The sequence below is a fragment of the Lithobates pipiens genome, unplaced genomic scaffold (assembly GCF_037356315.1).
Source record: "Lithobates pipiens isolate NorthernLeopardFrog02 unplaced genomic scaffold, aLitPip1_a1.2 Scaffold_1, whole genome shotgun sequence".
NCBI lineage: Eukaryota > Metazoa > Chordata > Amphibia > Anura > Ranidae > Lithobates > Lithobates pipiens.
In genome coordinates, this window is record NW_027507685.1 from 240904721 (window position 1) to 240921913 (window position 17193).

Consider the following 17193-nt stretch of genomic DNA (forward strand, 5'->3'; position numbering starts at 1 on the left):
CCTTTGTTGGGGTTAAAAGCGCCCTGCTAGTGGCCGAAAAGCACCGCTAAAACGAGGGGCACTGTCAGTGTGAAATGGGTCTAAGTCAACACTTTTTGGAAAGAGTATGGAAGGCTCCATTCACACCAGTGCGACTAGCGCAACCCATGTGTTTCAATGGAAGCCGTTCCAATCTATGCAACCTAAAGTTTGATGCGGCTTTCATGTGACTTGAGGCGCCATAAACTGCAATTTAAACTCTCAAAAGTCACAATTAAAGTCTCATCTTAATGTTATCAATGCAACAGTCAAAGTCGCACCCATCCAAAGTTGCACCAAAGTCGCACTTTAATGTTACAATGGAAATCGCACAACTTTGGAGCTGCACGTACTTGAATGGAGCCTAATACACTTGTCAGTCTTTTTGCCATATGTGCCGCAGTGGAGACGCCTCTCTTCACTTCCTATCCCATAGACACAACAGGAAGTGAGGGGAATTCTCTCTTAGGTGTCACAGGAACAGGTTTCCCAATTGGAAGATGATCCCCTCTTTTCCTGTTCCGCTGACAACCCAAAATGTTGGATTTCCCATGACCTGCAGTTCAGTGACAGTGGTCACCAGGAGAAATAGAGAGGGTTCTCTGAGCTGGGAAACATAGGAATTCAAGTATGGAGGGCAGGGCCGCTGATAGGGGGGTAACACCTTCCCTCCTGGTCAACAATCCCATCGTGTGTATGAGGCTTTAGACTGTAGGGTTCAATATTGAGTTGGCCCAATCTTTGCAGCTATAACAGACTACACTCTTCTGGGAAGGCCGTCCACAAGGTTTAGGAGTGTGTCTATGGGAATGTTTGACCATTCTTCCAGAATGATCATTTGTGAGGTCAGGCCCTGATGTTGGATGAGAAGGCCTGGCTCGCAGTCGGCGCTTTAATTCATCCCAAAGGTGTTCTATCGGGTTGAGGTCAGGACTCTGTGCAGACCAGTCAAGTTCCTCCACCCCAAACTAACCCCAAAACAAAAATTTCTTTATAGACCTTACTGGTCACTGGTCCAGATCATTTGGTGGTGGGGGGGATGATGGTGTGGAGTTGTTTTCCAGGGGTCGGGTTGGTCCCTTAGTTCCAGTGAAGGGAACTCTTAAGGCGTCGGCATACCAAGACATTTTGGACAATTTCATGCTCCCAACTTTGTGGGAACAGTTTGGGGATGACCCCTTCCTGTTCCAACATTACTGCGCACCAGTGTAAAAAGCAAGGTCCATAAAGACATGGATGAGCGAGTTTGGGGTGGAGGAATTTGACTGGCCTGCACAGAGTCCTGACCTCAACCTGATAGAACATTTTTGGGATGAATTAGAGTAGAGACTGCGAGCCAGACCTCACAAATATTCTTCTGGAAGAATGGTCAAACATTCCCATAGACACATCTCCTAAACCTTGTGGACGGCCTTCCCAGAAGAGTTGAAGCTGTTATAGCTGCAAAGGGTGGGCCAACTCAATATTGAACCCTGCAAAGGAAGACTGGGATGCCATTAAAGTTTATGTGCGTGTAAAGGCAGGTGTCCCAATACTTTTGGTAATATAGCGTAGATGTGAACAGTGCCCTAAAAGCATGTTGCAAAAAAATGCATGGTAAGGTTCCTGCTCTATGTGTGGTGCCTTATGGTGCCATTCATTGTGATTGGCACCCCAATGCATTGTACAGTTAAGCTCAATCCACCATAGCTCACCCTTTCACATATACCGTGCGTTGTGAGATATACACCACCGCTCAAAAGCAGGTCCTGGGAACTAATAATGTGGATAATGGCAGAACTCTGGACGGCCGCACTCCAATGCTAAAACAATGCTTTATTCAAATAATATTTAGGACACAGCAAATGACATCACAGCGAGAGATACTAACCCCTGACGCGTTTCGCACTAAGGCTAGTACTTACTCATAGCTGGTTACCGTGCGTTGTGGTGCGCTGCATTTTTGAAAAAGGGTTGTGTATGTTTTTTTTGTTTTTTTTCTTGCATTGTGGTGCCAGAGAAAGCCCATTTATAAGGAATAGGTTGCCTTGACGCAACGCGTTAGCATTGTGCCTTACCGCATGCACATTCATTCACTGCAATGGAATGCTTACGTGTAAATGGGTCCTTAGCCGGTTCATTCAATAAAAAATAAAGTGCAAGCGGTAACGCACATCAGAATCAGAAACCACGCGATGTTCTGGCTTCAGTAAAGTGAATTCTGATTGGCTGCTGAGATCCCTTTCCTGCTTATTGAATAAAGTAATAAATGACCATTTCCAGCCGCACCATTACAATGCTCATCTTCTACCATACTAATACACCCATCTAACCCGATTCTCTTTGCTCTTCCCGCTAACATGCTGCTGTCTCTCCTCGTAGTCCGTCGGCCGGACTCATCACGTAAGTCTGCCTATGTGTTGCTTGGCGGCGTCCTCCGCATACCGTCTGCATGTGTGTGTGTCGTGTTGTCTCCTGTCTCACTGCCCCGTTTGCCGTTTCTGTATTGCGAATTTCCTGCGTTGTTTTAATGAATTGCTTATACCTTTCCCACCTTGTCAGTCGCCATGTTTTCATTTTTTTATTTATTTTTTTTGCTGCAAGTGGATCTAATGGCTTATTTGATGATGTAATGTAAAGAGCAATGATAAATTGCTAAGAGCCCATAGAAGCCAATTGGGTCAATTCTGATTGGACGCCATGGGTTTGGCGCACACTGTGGACATGACCAGCAATAGGCTAAAGACACCATTCGGGGGAAAAATTGTTTTTGAGTGGTTTGTAGGAACAAGATGCTTTCATTATGTATAAAAACAAGGAACCCATAGAACTAGAGATGCTGCACACCACAAAAAAAATGCCGCAAGAAAAGATTAAGAGATCCCCTGGTTTTTTTTTTTTTTTTGGTTTTTTTTTTTTTTTAGCAGCGAAGAAAGTATATATATATATAAAAATATCAAGATAAAAAGGTGTACAGTGGAATAAGCATAATCCGTTCCAGGAGAATGCTTGTAATCCAAAGCACTTGCATATCAAAGCGAGTTTCCCCATAGAAGTCAATGGAAACAAAGATAATTCGTTCCGCATTGACTTGTATTACATGCAATACCGCGTGTGGCCAGAGGTGAGGGGGGCGCACCAGAGAGCCTCGGAAATACTTGGGGACAGCTCGGCTGAACTCAGAAAGCCTCAGGAAGTCTCAAACACTCAGGAACAGAGCATTTCCGAGTCATTCCGAGTATTTCCGGACGGCTCCGAACCGTTCCGGCACCCCCCGCACCTCTGGCCAATTCTGTTCCTTTTGCGAGACAACGCTCGCAAACAAATTCAGAATTGAAAAAGAAAAAAGTTGCTCGTCTTTCAAAAAAGCTGTAATTCCACTGTAATTTATTATACAAATGTTAAAATCAAAGGTTTTAAAATATGAGCTCTGGTTACATGCACTCCCATTTTGGACCATCAGCCGTGACAACAATAATACAGGCAGGTATACTTAAGTACAAAGCGATTTTTTGCAATATTGATCCGGCACCAAAGGATGCTCCAGCGCGTTTTGACTAAATAAGTCGTAGTCTTCTTTAGGGGGGACTGTTGTTTACAATGAATGGAAGTCAGAGAATTTAGTAACTTAGTGGGCAGCACTGTGGTGTAGTGGGTAGCACTCTCGCCTAGCAGTAACAAGGGTTGCTGGTTCAAATCCCAACCACGACACTACCTGCCTGGAGTTTGCATGTTCTCCCTGTGCCTGCGTGGGTTTCCTCCGGGTACTCCGGTTTCCTCCCACAATCCAAAGACATGCAGGTAGGTTAATTGGCTTCTGTCCAAAATTGGCCCTAGTATATGAGTATTGTGGGCTCCTTGAGGGTAGGGACCGATGTGAGTGTGCAATGTACAGGGATAGGGACAATTGTAGACACTCACTCAGGTTGAACTGGATGGCCTGGTGTCTTTATTCAACCTTGCTAACTTTGAAACTATGAAACTTCCAAGTTCCTTCTTTGAACATTCTAACCATCCACATGTCAGCTGGGCAGACGGCGGGCGATGGGGGCACAGTGGCTGCATATTATGGGCACAAAGGCTTCAATTGATGGAGCACAGTTGGCTGCATTTGCAGGGCATAGTGGCTGCAAATGATAAGCAGAGTGGCTGCATATGATGAACACAGTTGGCTGCATTTGATGAGCACAGAGGCTGCATATGATGGGCACAGGTGGCTGCATATAATGGGCACAGGTGGCTGCATATTAAGGGAACAGTTAACTTCACATTATGGGCATGGGTGGCTGCATATTATGGGCACAGTTGGCTGCATATGATGGGCACAGTGGCTGCAATTGATGGCACAGTGAGGCTGCTGTTTATGTTTTTGTTTCAGTATATTTCAGTTCGTTTGCTCCCCCCCAAAAACTTTTAGCACCAGCCGCCACTTCGCCCAGGAATGGAATCCCATACAGGAGACAAGAAAGAATGGGCAAATCATTTGTAAATGTCTTCATTAGATGGTATGGGTAAAGCAGGGACAGTGGGTCCTCAAAAAGCCCCTTTTTCCACCCAATTGACCCCCAATTTGCAGCTAATCAACGTTTGTGCTCCCACCAGTTGGTTACCCATACCATCTAATGAAGCAATTTACAAATGATTTGCCCATTCTTTCTTGCCTCCTGTATGGGATTCCATGCCTGGGGGAGTATCAGTGGCTTATCTTCTTAGGGTGTGCCTGATTCCGTCTTCCTCAAGCACCCCTACATTTGGTTCCTTGTAAGCCGGATATGTTGGACCCTGTCATGTGGATGGTTAGAACGTTCTAAGAAGGATCTTGGATGTTACTAAATTCTCCGGTTCCAAACTCTGTCTTCCATTCGTTGGAGACAACATTCCCCCCTAAAGAAGACTACGACTTCTTTGGTCAAAACGCGTTGGGTCACCCTTTGGGGCAAGATCAATATTGCAAAAATGTGATTTGTACATAAGTATACCTGCCTGTATTATTGTTGTCATGGTCCAAAATGGGAGTGCATGCAGCCACAACCACAGCTCATAATTTAAAACCTGTGTTTGATTTTGAACATTTGTACAATAAATTATACCTTTTTATATTAATATTATTTTTTTTATATGCTTTCTTTGCTGTTGAAAAAAAATAAAAAATCCTGGGGATCGCTTAACCATTTCTTGTGATCCTTTCATTTTGTTACCTGCGCTAATAAAATGAACGCTGCATCTGATTGGCTGGTATAGGTGATGCTGGCTCTTTCCTTCCAATGTTACAGATCAGCCTCATTTTCCTCCAGCTGTCTTGTCTTTTGTACATTGTCTAAACTTCCCTTCTGTTTCTTCATACTCTATGTGTGACACGGGATCATTTACAGGGTCACTTCACCCCCCCATGTCCCCCAATTCCTCCTGAAATGGTCAAATCCCTCCACCCTGACCTCTTCCCACTGATGGGAGCCGGCCCTTTAAGAGAGCGTAATGCCATAGGGGTTACGTCGGATTCCAGATCATGTGACCGCTGTGATTGGTTGCCACAGTCCTCATGTGGTTGGGAGCCCATCCTACTGGCTCCAGATCATTGTCCCCGGAAGCTGGTGGTGACAGTGCAGTCACAGTACTGGGGGCAAGCAATTAGCCGCACTCCCAGCACAGCAGTGCCGGCCAAACACGTATATGCAGGATCGTGGCATAAGGCCCACCACCACTGTACAAGGCAAAGGGCTACTTACCAGTATTGCCTGTGGTCTCCCTGCAGATTATTCCCCAATACTGACTTACCATCAGGGTTGGGACAAGGGGGTGGGCAGGAGGGGTAGCTGCCCTGGGCACTGTGGTATCATGTGAGGTGAGGAGGGGGAGTCGCACCACAGGGAGGTTGGGGGAGGGGATTTGTGTTGGGAGGGGGAATTTGGGGGGGGGGGCAGCAGGGGATAAAGATTTTTCTAGAAGGGGAAATTTCATGAAGTGTGCTAGGAGTGGTGATTATGAGGGGATTTATGTTGGGAGGGTGGATGGGGGAAGATTTGTGCTTGGAGGCGGACTTTTGGGGGGGGGGGGGTTGTCCTGGAAAAGGTAATATGATGGGGGAGGTAAATTTGGGCTAAGATTTTTTTCTTTGTGGGGGGGGGGGGGGTATTTGTGCTAGGAGGGGGAGTTTGGGGGATTTGAGCTACGATGAGGGATTGGGGAGAATTTGTGCTGGAAGAGGGGATTTGGACTGGGGGGTGCAGAGTATTTGTGCTCAGAGGAGACATTTGATGGGAAGAGGATTTGTGCTCAGAGGGGAAATTTGAAGGGAAGAGGATTTGTGCTCAGAGGGGAAATTTGAAGGGAAGAGGATTTGTGCTCAGAGGGGAAATGTGAAGGGAAGAGGATTTGTGCTCAGAGGGGAAATGTGAAGGGAAGAGGATTTGTGCTCAGAGGGGACATTTGAGGGGAAGAGAATTTGTGCTCAGAGGGGACATTTGAGGGGAAGAGGATTTGTGCTCAGAGGGGAAATTTGAGGGGAAAAGGATTTGTGCTCAGAGGGGAAATTTGAGGGGAAGAGGATTTGTGCTCAGAGGAGATAGTTGAGGGGAAGGGGATTTGTGCTCAGAGGGGAAATTTGAAGGGAAGAGGATTTGTGCTCAGAGGGCAAATTTGAAGGGAAGAGGATTTGTGCTCTGAGGGGACATTTGAGGGGAAGAGAATTTGTGCTCAGAGGGGACATTTGAGGGGAAGAGGATTTGTGCTCAGAGGGGAAATTTGAGGGGAAAAGGATTTGTGCTCAGAGGGGAAATTTGAGGGGAAGAGGATTTGTGCTCAGATGAGATAGTTGAGGGGAAGGGGATTTGTGCTCAGAGGGGAAATTTGAGGTGAAGAGGATTTGTGCTCAGATGGGAAATTTGAGGGGAAGAGGATTTGTGCTCATAGGGGAAATTTGAGGTGAAGAGGATTTGTGCTCAGAGGGGACATTTGAGGGGAAAAGGATTTGTGCTCAGAGGGGAAATTTGAGGGGAAGAGGATTTGTGCTCAGATGAGATAGTTGAGGGGAAGGGGATTTGTGCTCAGATGGGAAATTTGAGGTGAAGAGGATTTGTGCTCAGAGGAGATAGTTGAAGGGAAGAGGATTTGTGCTCAGATGGGAAATTTGAGGGGAAGAGGATTTGTGCTCAGAGGGGACATTTGAGGGGAAGAGGATTTGAGCTCAGAGGGGACATTAGAGGGGAAGAGGATTTGTGTTTAGAGGGGACATTTGAGGGGAAGAGGATTTGAGCTCAGGGGGGACATTTGAGGGGAAGAGGATTTGTGCTCAGAGGGGACATTTGAGGGGAAGAGGATTTGAGCTCAGGGGGGAAATTTAAGGGGCAGATGATTTGTACTAGGAGGAGGGATTTTTTTGGTGGAGGGTGAATTTGTGCTTGGGGCATATGGGGAATGAGAGAATTTGAGCTGGGGGGGAGGGGGTTGGGGGCAGGAAGGGGGTTTGAGCAGGGGTTGGGTTTGTACTGGGAGGAGGGGGATATATAGGCTTAGGGGGTAAGCAGGCAGATTAGTGCATTTTTTGTTTATGGGGGGGGGGGGGATATTTGCTGATGCATAATGCTCATACACCTTGTCTTTGCACTGCCTACCGTGTCTTGTTTTATACTGTGTCTCTGTGTGGAGGTGGCCATCTTGGTAGAGGCAGGGCTTTGCTTCCTCATGTCAGAGCCTCCAGCAAGGAGACCAGTGAGCAGCACAATACTAAACACAGCCTAGCACTGCACAGGCACCAGGATTTAGATGCTTAAATAACCCAGCATCTCAGTCCAGGACGTAGATGCGGACTCCGGATGATGCCTGAACAAAGATGGTACCGTCCTTCCGGAGAGAAAAGCAGATGAAGGCTCTGTCAGAAGGGATACTACAATCTCCGTGAGAGGTAATGGATACCTGAAAGTGTTACATGTTACTTAGCATGCATTTCAATAGCATATCTAAAGCTAGGGCCAATTTAAGGAATGCTAGAAGGGCATCTGGATGTGGTAAAATGGTCCTACAGGCCTACTAAGGAGCAGGACTACCTCAACATCTGGGACCCGAGTTACCCGTGCTCCACTGCCACTCCTCGCATGCGCCCTACGCAATACGCTGACAACTCTGCTGCCACCTGTACATGATTTAGGCATACTTTACACTCAGGGAATGTACTTACCGAACATACACTATATTACCAAAAGTATTGGGACGCCTGCCTTTACACACACATGAACTTTTACTGGCATCCCTGTCTAAGTCCGTAGGGTTCAATATTGAGTTGACCCAGCCTTTGCAGCTATAACAGCTTGTTTGACCATTCTTCCAGAAGCGCATTTGTGAGGTCAGGCACTGATGTTGGATGAGAAGGCCTGTCTCGCAGTCTCTGCTCTAATTCATCCCAAAGGTGTTCTATCAGGTTGAGGTCACCAGCACCCCCCCAGTCGGTTGGTTATGGGCCTGCGACCCCATCTATGGTGTGGGCATCCTCCTCCTCCTAGGCCAATTGGAACACTTCTCCTTTATGCCAGACCTGCTTCCTGATTGGCCGGGAGGAGAATCAGTGTGACAATAGCAAATATTCATTTGCTATTGTCACACTACTGAGTGTGTTTGGGGCACAGTTCTCTGCGCCCTGAGCTCACCCTTTTTTGAAGCCAATTAGGGCCTCTAGATCTAATCACATGCTTAAAAAAAAAAAAACTGATTGGAATCCATGTGTCCGGTGCCCTGTATGTAGATACGTATATGTATCTGAAGTAACTGATCAATTCACTCTATTCTTATTATCATCAGTTATGTATTCCTTTGTCTAGTCCCTATAGTTTAGCTATCAATCTATTACGCCAAGCACATGTTATTGTTAATATCACAATACTACCACCCTTGGCTATGAAATCAATACACGGTCTAAGATCAATCAAATCTCATTTATTTCCCAAGGAAATAATACAGCGTGCATAAGGTATCAATAGAAGTTACAATAATACATAGCATACAATCAAAGTACAATATAAGCCATACTTATCCGACCTTCGCAGCTAGGCCTCATGATGGAATAAAGAGACCCAACTCATGGTTGCAAACCTTTTTGTTAAACATACCTCAGCCATACCACACCCCATAGCCCATCCTACTTTTTCCCGTAGACCAATCAGCGTCTCTGGGGCGTTTCCTCCCCCAGGCTAACAGTCCTGCCATACTTGGCCTCTGGGGGGCAGTGTTTGCCCATGAATTGCAACTGCTCCGACTGGATTGCCATCTTGTGGCTTGATCTCGGACGCCCCACCAGCTGTCCTTTGTTCTTGCAGACAAGCCGGCGCCATATTATCTTTGAAGTTCAGTACATTCCAGGTGGGCTGAATAGAACTCATTCTGCTATTCAAATTGTGTCACATCCCTTGCTTTTAAACATGTGAGACTGCCTGGCATCAATATGGCTGAGTTCGGCTGTACAAACAGCTGTGTAGATGTATAATACTAATTCCTGTCTGATTCCAACAGTATCATATGTAGGGGGCCACACGCATGGATGGGGGGGGGGGGTGGCGCCCATGCACCCTGCATTACAGACCACTAGTGCCTACTTGTAATACTTCCAGTCTCTGCCTAGATACAGCAGCACAGACAGAATATGAAAATGTTGACTGCTTGAGGAAGGACCCCATCCATTGCTAGCCTCTTCTTCTACCTGCAACGTCTTCTGCACCGAAACGTTGTGGGCGGAGTCCAATGAGGGTTAATAGAAGCTTCAGCAAGATTGATAGAACAGGTTTAGCTTGATATGATGGTGCTAAACACAGGAGAGCCTTCTTAAAAAACATAATTTGCATGGACTTCTTCCATCAGAGATCGAAAAAACAAGGAGGTCCTCATTTTAGGGTCGTGGGTGGAGCCATGCAAATTATTCCTTTATGCCCCTGTAGCTAAGTGTACATCCAGATCCTCAGGTTTACAGCATGAGATTATAGATCTGGAGTCTACAACCTTTCTAAACAAAGGGCCAGTTTATGGTCTTGTCTGCTTTAGGGGGCTGAACTGTGGCCATTAGGAGCAGAGAATGTTCTGATATCAGTGGGAGTAAAATAAATAAATACATAGGGTGTGTTGGTCAGTAGGAGGAGGAAGGTCTATCATTTGTATCAGTGGAGGGAACAACACCACATGGTTGGTGTCACTGGGAGGAATAGTGCTCTTCCATTGGTGTCAGTGGAAAAAATGATGCCTCATCATTGGTGTCAGTGACATGGATACTGCTCTAGCACCACTGTCAGGAGAAGGAATGAGGCCTCATCATTGGTGTCAGTGGAAGGAATGAGGCCTCATCATTGGTGTTGGTGGAAGGAATAGTGTCCAAACATTGGTATCAGTAGGAGAAATAGTGCCCCATTAGTGGCATCAGGAAGGAATGATGATTCATCATTGGTGTCAGTGGGAGGAATAGTGCCTCATCATTGGTGTCAGTGGGAGGAGGAATAGTGTCCCATCATTGAAGTCATTAGTAGGAATAGTGCCCTATCATTGGTGTCAGTGAAAGGAATAATGCCTCATCAGTGGTGACAGTTGAAGAAATAGTGCTCCATCATTGGTGTCAGTGGAAGGAATGATGTCAGTGGAAGGAATGATGCTCCATCATTGGTGTCAGTGGAAGGAATGATGCCCCATCTTTGGTGTCCGTGGAAGGAATGATGCCCCATCATTGGTGTCCGTGGAAGGAATGATGCCCCATCATTGGTGTCAGTTGAAGAAATAGTGCCTCGTCACTGGTGTCAGTGGAAGGAATGATGCCCCATCTTTGGTGTCAGTTGAAGAAATTATGCCCCATCATTGGTGTCAGTGGAAGAAATGATGCCCCATCATTGGTGTCGGTGGAAGGAATGATGCCCCATCATTGGTGTCGGTGGAAGGAATGATGCCCCATCATTGGTGTCAGTGGATGGAATGATGCCCCATCATTGGTGTCGGTGGAAAGAATTATACCCCATCATTGGCATCAGTGGAAGGAATGATGATCCATCATTGGTGTCAGTTGAAGAAATAGTGCCCCATCATTGGTGTCAGTGGAAGGAATGATGCCTCATCACTGGTGTCAGTTGAAGAACATATGCCCCATCATTGGTGTCAGTGGAAGGAATGATGCCTCATCACTGGTGTCAGTTGAAGAAATTATGCCCCATCATTGGTGTCGGTTGAAGGAATGATGCCCCATCATTGGTGTCGGTGGAAGGAATGATGCCCCATCATTGGTGTCAGTGGAAGAAATGATGCCCCATCATTGGTGTCAGTGGAAGGAATGATGCCCCATCATTGGTGTCAGTGGATGGAATAATGCCCCATCATTGGTGTCGGTGGAAAGAATTATACCCCATCATTGGCATCAGTGGAAGGAATGATGATCCATCATTGGTGTCAGTTGAAGAAATAGTGCCCCATCATTGGTGTCAGTGGAAGGAATGATGCCTCATCACTGGTGTCAGTTGAAGAACATATGCCCCATCATTGGTGTCAGTGGAAGGAATGATGCCTCATCACTGGTGTCAGTTGAAGAAATTATGCCTCATCATTGGTGTCAGTTGAAGGAATGATGCCCCATCATTGGTGTCGGTGGAAGGAATGATGTCCCATCATTGGTGTCGGTTGAAGGAATGATGCCCCATCATTGGTGTCGGTGGAAGGAATGATGCCCCATCATTGGTGTCAGTGGATGGAATAATGCCCCATCATTGGTGTCGGTGGAAAGAATTATACCCCATCATTGGCATCAGTGGAAGGAATGATGACCCATCATTGGTGTCAGTTGAAGAAATAGTGCCCCATCATTGGTGTCGGTGGAAGGAATGATGTCCCATCATTGGTGTCGGTTGAAGGAATGATGCCCCATCATTGGTGTCGGTGGAAGGAATGATGTCCCATCATTGGTGTCGGTGGAAGGAATGATGCCCCAACATTGGTGTCGGTGGAAGGCACGATGCCCCATAATTGGTGTCGGTGGAAGGAATGATGCCCCAACATTGGTGTCGGTGGAAGGAATGATGCCCCATCATTGATGTTGGTGGAAGGAATGATGCCCCATCATTGGTGTCGGTAGAAGGCACGATGCCCCATAATTGGTGTCGGTGGAAGGAATGATGCCCCATCATTGGTGTCGGTGGAAGGAATGATGCCCCATCATTGGTGTCGGTGGAAGGAATGATGCCCCATCATTGGTGTCGGTGGAAGGAATGATGCCCCATCATTGGTGTCGGTGGAAGGAATGATGCCCCATCATTGGTGTCGGTGGAAGGAATGATGCCCCATCATTAGCATCGGTGGAAGGAATGATGCCCCATCATTGGTGTCATTGGAAGGAATGATCCAAGGACTGGATAAGGGCAAGCAAAGGGCCACAGATGGAAGACCACTGTTACAGAGCCATTCTTTCCATTCAGCTGTTTCAGGCTATTTGACAATCATCAGTGCAGTGTATGAAAACCTCGGCTTCTATGGAACAGAAAGGATGCTTGCTCTTCTATTCTCTCACCTGGCTTCTCTGCTACGAGCTCTTAGTTCTGAGTGAGAGGAGCATGCAGGGTGGTGTCAGTGAAGGGGAAAGGCACAGCACCCAGAGGGGGGAGGCTGGCGAAAGACTTATGCTGTCCAAACAGGCATTCAATTTTGGGCGTTCGATTACTTTTAAGCAATTGGGCAGGGAATTTTAATCGGGCTATTTACAGCAAAAGGAATTAATTTGAGAAGCCGCACGTCCCTGCACTTTCTATCGCTGATATTTGCACCGGTCCAATCAAAACTGGGCAAAAATCAATCGCATAGTTTATCTTTTAATTCATTGTGCTTATGTGATTGTATTTTAACGATCAAGCCAGCGCTGCCCTATCCGACGAGATTTTCCACCTCGCCTGCTTCTGCTTTCATTGATCGCATTGGGCTGTCTCATACGACTTGCACATTTCCCTAGCTGCAATATTGAAGAGCAACAAAAAAAAAATAAAAAAAAAAAAATTACATTGATGTGCGTGACTGCCTTTAGAGAGAAAAAGTTAGACTAGTGCACTTTTTTTTTTTTTTTTTGTTAACAGAATCTTCTATTGATTCCTAGTGGCATTTTTTTTATTTTTTTCCATTTTATTTTTTATTTTTTTATCTTTTTCGGAGCTACTGGTTTACTGGTATACATAAAATACAAAGAAAGATAGTTCAAAGGTTATACCTAAAAAAATAAAAAGTAAATGCTTAATTTAAATCAGCCAATCAACGCATTTCACAAAAGTATCAAAAGCTTATTAAAACAATATATATATATATATATATATATATATATATATATATATATATATATATATATATATATATATATATATATATGAGACAGCCCAATGCAATCAATGAAAGACTAGTGCACTTTTTTTTTTTTTTTTGTTAACAGAATCTTCTATTGATTCCTAGTGGCATTTTTTTTTTTCATTTTATTTTATTTATTTATTTTTGTTATCTTTTTCAGAGCTACTGGTTTACTGGTATACATAAAATACAAAGAAAGATAGTTCAAAGTTTATACCTAAAACAAAAAAAAAATGCTTAATTTAAATCAGCCAAACGACGCATTTCACAAAAGTATCAAAAGCTCATTAAAACAAAAAAAAAATATATAAAAACATTTATTTAACAAATGTATTAAAAAAAAAATAATTATAATTATAACATAAAATAGATGAAGTACTTGTACCCAATGGATAAGGGACCATGGTAATATTTTATATATTAGTATCAGGAGTCTAACATATATATATGAGACAGCCCAGTGCGATCAATGAAAGACTAGTGCACTTTTTTTTTTTTTTTTTTTGTTCTATTGATTCCTAGTGGCATTTTTTATTTTATCCATTTTATTTTATTTATTTATTTTTTATCTTTTTCAGAGCTACTGGTTTACTGGTATACATAAAATACAAAGAAAGATAGTTCAAAGGTTATACCTAAAAAAATAAATAAATAAATGCTTAATTTAAATCAGCCAATCAACGCATTTCACAAAAGTATCAAAAGCTCATTAAAACAAAAAAAAAAAAATATAAAAACATTTATTTAACAAATGTATTAAAAAAAAATTATAATTATAACATAAAATAGATGAAGTACTTGTACCCAATGGATAAGGGACCATGGTAATATTTTATATATTAGTATCAGGAGTCTAACATACATACAATTTTGTTTAAAAATGTAAAAGTTTAAAAAAAATCGCTATAGAAATACAAATTACATAAAAAAAAAAAAATGTACAATTTATAAATCATGTGATTTATGTGACAACTCTTGCTTCAACCCTTACGTAATTCATCCTCAGATAAGTCCTAAGCCCATAATTATCATGCCCATAACTAGGATGTATCACAGAGTCCTCCAATCCAAATGGATTGTTAAAGAGAAATATGAGGCTTACTGTTACTAAAAATAAATTTTCCAATGGCTGTAGGAGACTAATTCCATCGTTTTTCATATATGAACCAACTGAATGCTGGGTAATGTTGGTAATATCATAGATGGATGTAGCAATAGCAGCAAACCTAAAAGAATGGCACGTCACTGCTCAAATATAAAACATCAGTCCCTTCAGTCTATTGAAAAACCATCCAGGCGTCACTCGGAGCCTTTACATCAAATATTCCAACAAAACGCTGTATAGATCAGCCTTTCTCCACCTTTTCAACACAGAGGAACCCTTGAAATAGTTCTTTGGTCTCGGGGAACCCCTGTTAAAAATTAGAAATCTACAACTCATGATACATGAGTGTGATGGTCAGTGGGAAGAATGGTCCTTACACTTGTGGTCATTGGGAAGAATTACCTCTTTACAGATAGCTATAAAAGATCAAAGGTGTCAGTGGGAACATATCTGAGAGGCAGAAATTGCTCAATGCTGAAGGAACCCCCAGCTAGTGATGGCCGAACGGTTCGCCCGGCGGTCGTTTCGCGGCGAATTTCCGACTTTCGCCGTCCGCGGGTTCGAACGCCTTTTTCCGTCGTTCGCCCCGGCGGACTTACGTGTTTAATGTATACAAGAACTTTAACCTTTCGTGACACGTTTATCATGTGTTACAGGACAACCAATTGAGACATGACAGCTCATGGACACTTGGACATTCCCCCTAACCTATAAATACACCCGATCCGGTGGCCATTTTACATTCTTTCTTCTGTCACTGTAGGGAAAGGATCCTGTGTGGAGTAGGGACAGAGAAAACGCTAGCTATTTGGTACACAAAAGTTCTTTTCAGGACTGGTATAGGTGTTAGGTCAGCAGCCTGAGTTTCTTTTGTCAGTTTAGATAAAGGGACAGAGCGCTGTATGCTGCTATTTTAGGGACAGCTCAGCCAGATTAGTCTTTCTTCATCATCATCATCATCATCATCATTAGCTGTTACTATCAGGTCCACAAAAGAGCTGTTCCAGCTAATCGTTCCAGCCTACTCTTTTTTGCCAATTTGTATAGGGACAGGCAGGAAGCAGTGTGTCAGGCAGTGAGGATAATTTTAAAGACTTGCTGTTACTATTAGTTCCACAAAGGTTCTTTTCAGGACTGGTATCAGTGGTACGGTAATAGGCTTGTACACGTATAATATTCTTTCTTCCAAATATAGAAAGAATATTATACTTGACTGCTGCCCTTCTGCTGCAGTCTGCTAATCATTCACAACTCACTTGTTCCACAAAGCTCTTTATCAGGACTGGTAACTTGGTCTGTCTAGGGTGCTACGGTACATAGGCTTGGGTGCGGTACAGTCTGCTGTTCTGTAAGGACCGCTATCGGTCCACAATACATAGGGTTGCCGTGCACTACTGCTGACCGCTGCCCTATACTGCAGCAGTCCTTCATTGGTATAGGGACTGACGTACAGTCTGCTAATCACTAACACACAACCTGCTTGGTCCACAAAAGTTCTTATAAGGACTGGTAACTTGGTATAGGGTGCTACGGTACATAGGCCTGAGTGCGTTACAGTCTGCTGTTCTGTAAGGACCGCTATCGGTCCACAATACATAGGGTTGCCGTGCACTACTGCTGACCGCTGCCCTATACTGCAGCAGTCCTTCAGCGGTATAGGGACTGACGCACAGTCTGCTAAACACTAACACACAACCTGCTTGGTCCACAAAAGTTTTTATAAGGACTGGTAACTTGGTATAGGGTGCTACGGTACATAGGCCTGAGTGCAGTACAGTCTGCTGTTCTGTAAGGACCGCTATCGGTCCACAATACATAGGGTTGCCGTGCACTACTGCTGACCGCTGCCCTATACTGCAGCAGTCCTTCATTGGTATAGGGACTGACGTACAGTCTGCTAATCACTAACACACAACCTGCTTGGTCCACAAAAGTTCTTATAAGGACTGGTAACTTGGTATAGGGTGCTACGGTACATAGGCCTGAGTGCGTTACAGTCTGCTGTTCTGTAAGGACCGCTATCGGTCCACAATACATAGGGTTGCCGTGCACTACTGCTGACCGCTGCCCTATACTGCAGCAGTCCTTCATTGGTATAGGGACTGACGTACAGTCTGCTAATCACTAACACACAACCTGCTTGTTCCACAAAAGTTCTTATAAGGACTGGTAACTTGGTATAGGGTGCTACGGTACATAGGCCTGAGTGCGTTACAGTCTGCTGTTCTGTAAGGACCGCTATCGGTCCACAATACATAGGGTTGCCGTGCACTACTGCTGACCGCTGCCCTATACTGCAGCAGTCCTTCATTGGTATAGGGACTGACGTACAGTCTGCTAATCACTAACACACAACCTGCTTGGTCCACAAAAGTTCTTATAAGGACTGGTAACTTGGTATAGGGTGCTACGGTACATAGGCCTGAGTGCGTTACAGTCTGCTGTTCTGTAAGGACCGCTATCGGTCCACAATACATAGGGTTGCCGTGCACTACTGCTGACCGCTGCCCTATACTGCAGCAGTCCTTCAGCGGTATAGGGACTGACGCACAGTCTGCTAAACACTAACACACAACCTGCTTGGTCCACAAAAGTTTTTATAAGGACTGGTAACTTGGTATAGGGTGCTACGGTACATAGGCCTGAGTGCGTTACAGTCTGCTGTTCTGTAAGGACCGCTATCGGTCCACAATACATAGGGTTGCCGTGCACTACTGCTGACCGCTGCCCTATACTGCAGCAGTCCTTCATTGGTATAG

The 17193-nt window shown here is 44.5% G+C and overlaps 1 protein-coding gene across 2 annotated transcripts in view; it reads left to right on the top strand.

The window, feature by feature from the left end:
- GABBR1 (gamma-aminobutyric acid type B receptor subunit 1) overlaps positions 1-17193 on the top strand; it is a 345365-nt gene that overhangs the window by 105818 nt on the left and 222354 nt on the right. The window contains exon 6 of one of the 2 annotated variants that reach the window (XM_077484771.1): positions 2380-2400. The exons of the other annotated variant lie outside the window; for it this stretch is intronic. Within the exon in view, the coding sequence (XP_077340897.1) occupies positions 2380-2400 (21 nt within the window). The remainder of the gene's footprint in view (positions 1-2379; positions 2401-17193) is intronic. 2 annotated transcript variants of the gene reach the window in all.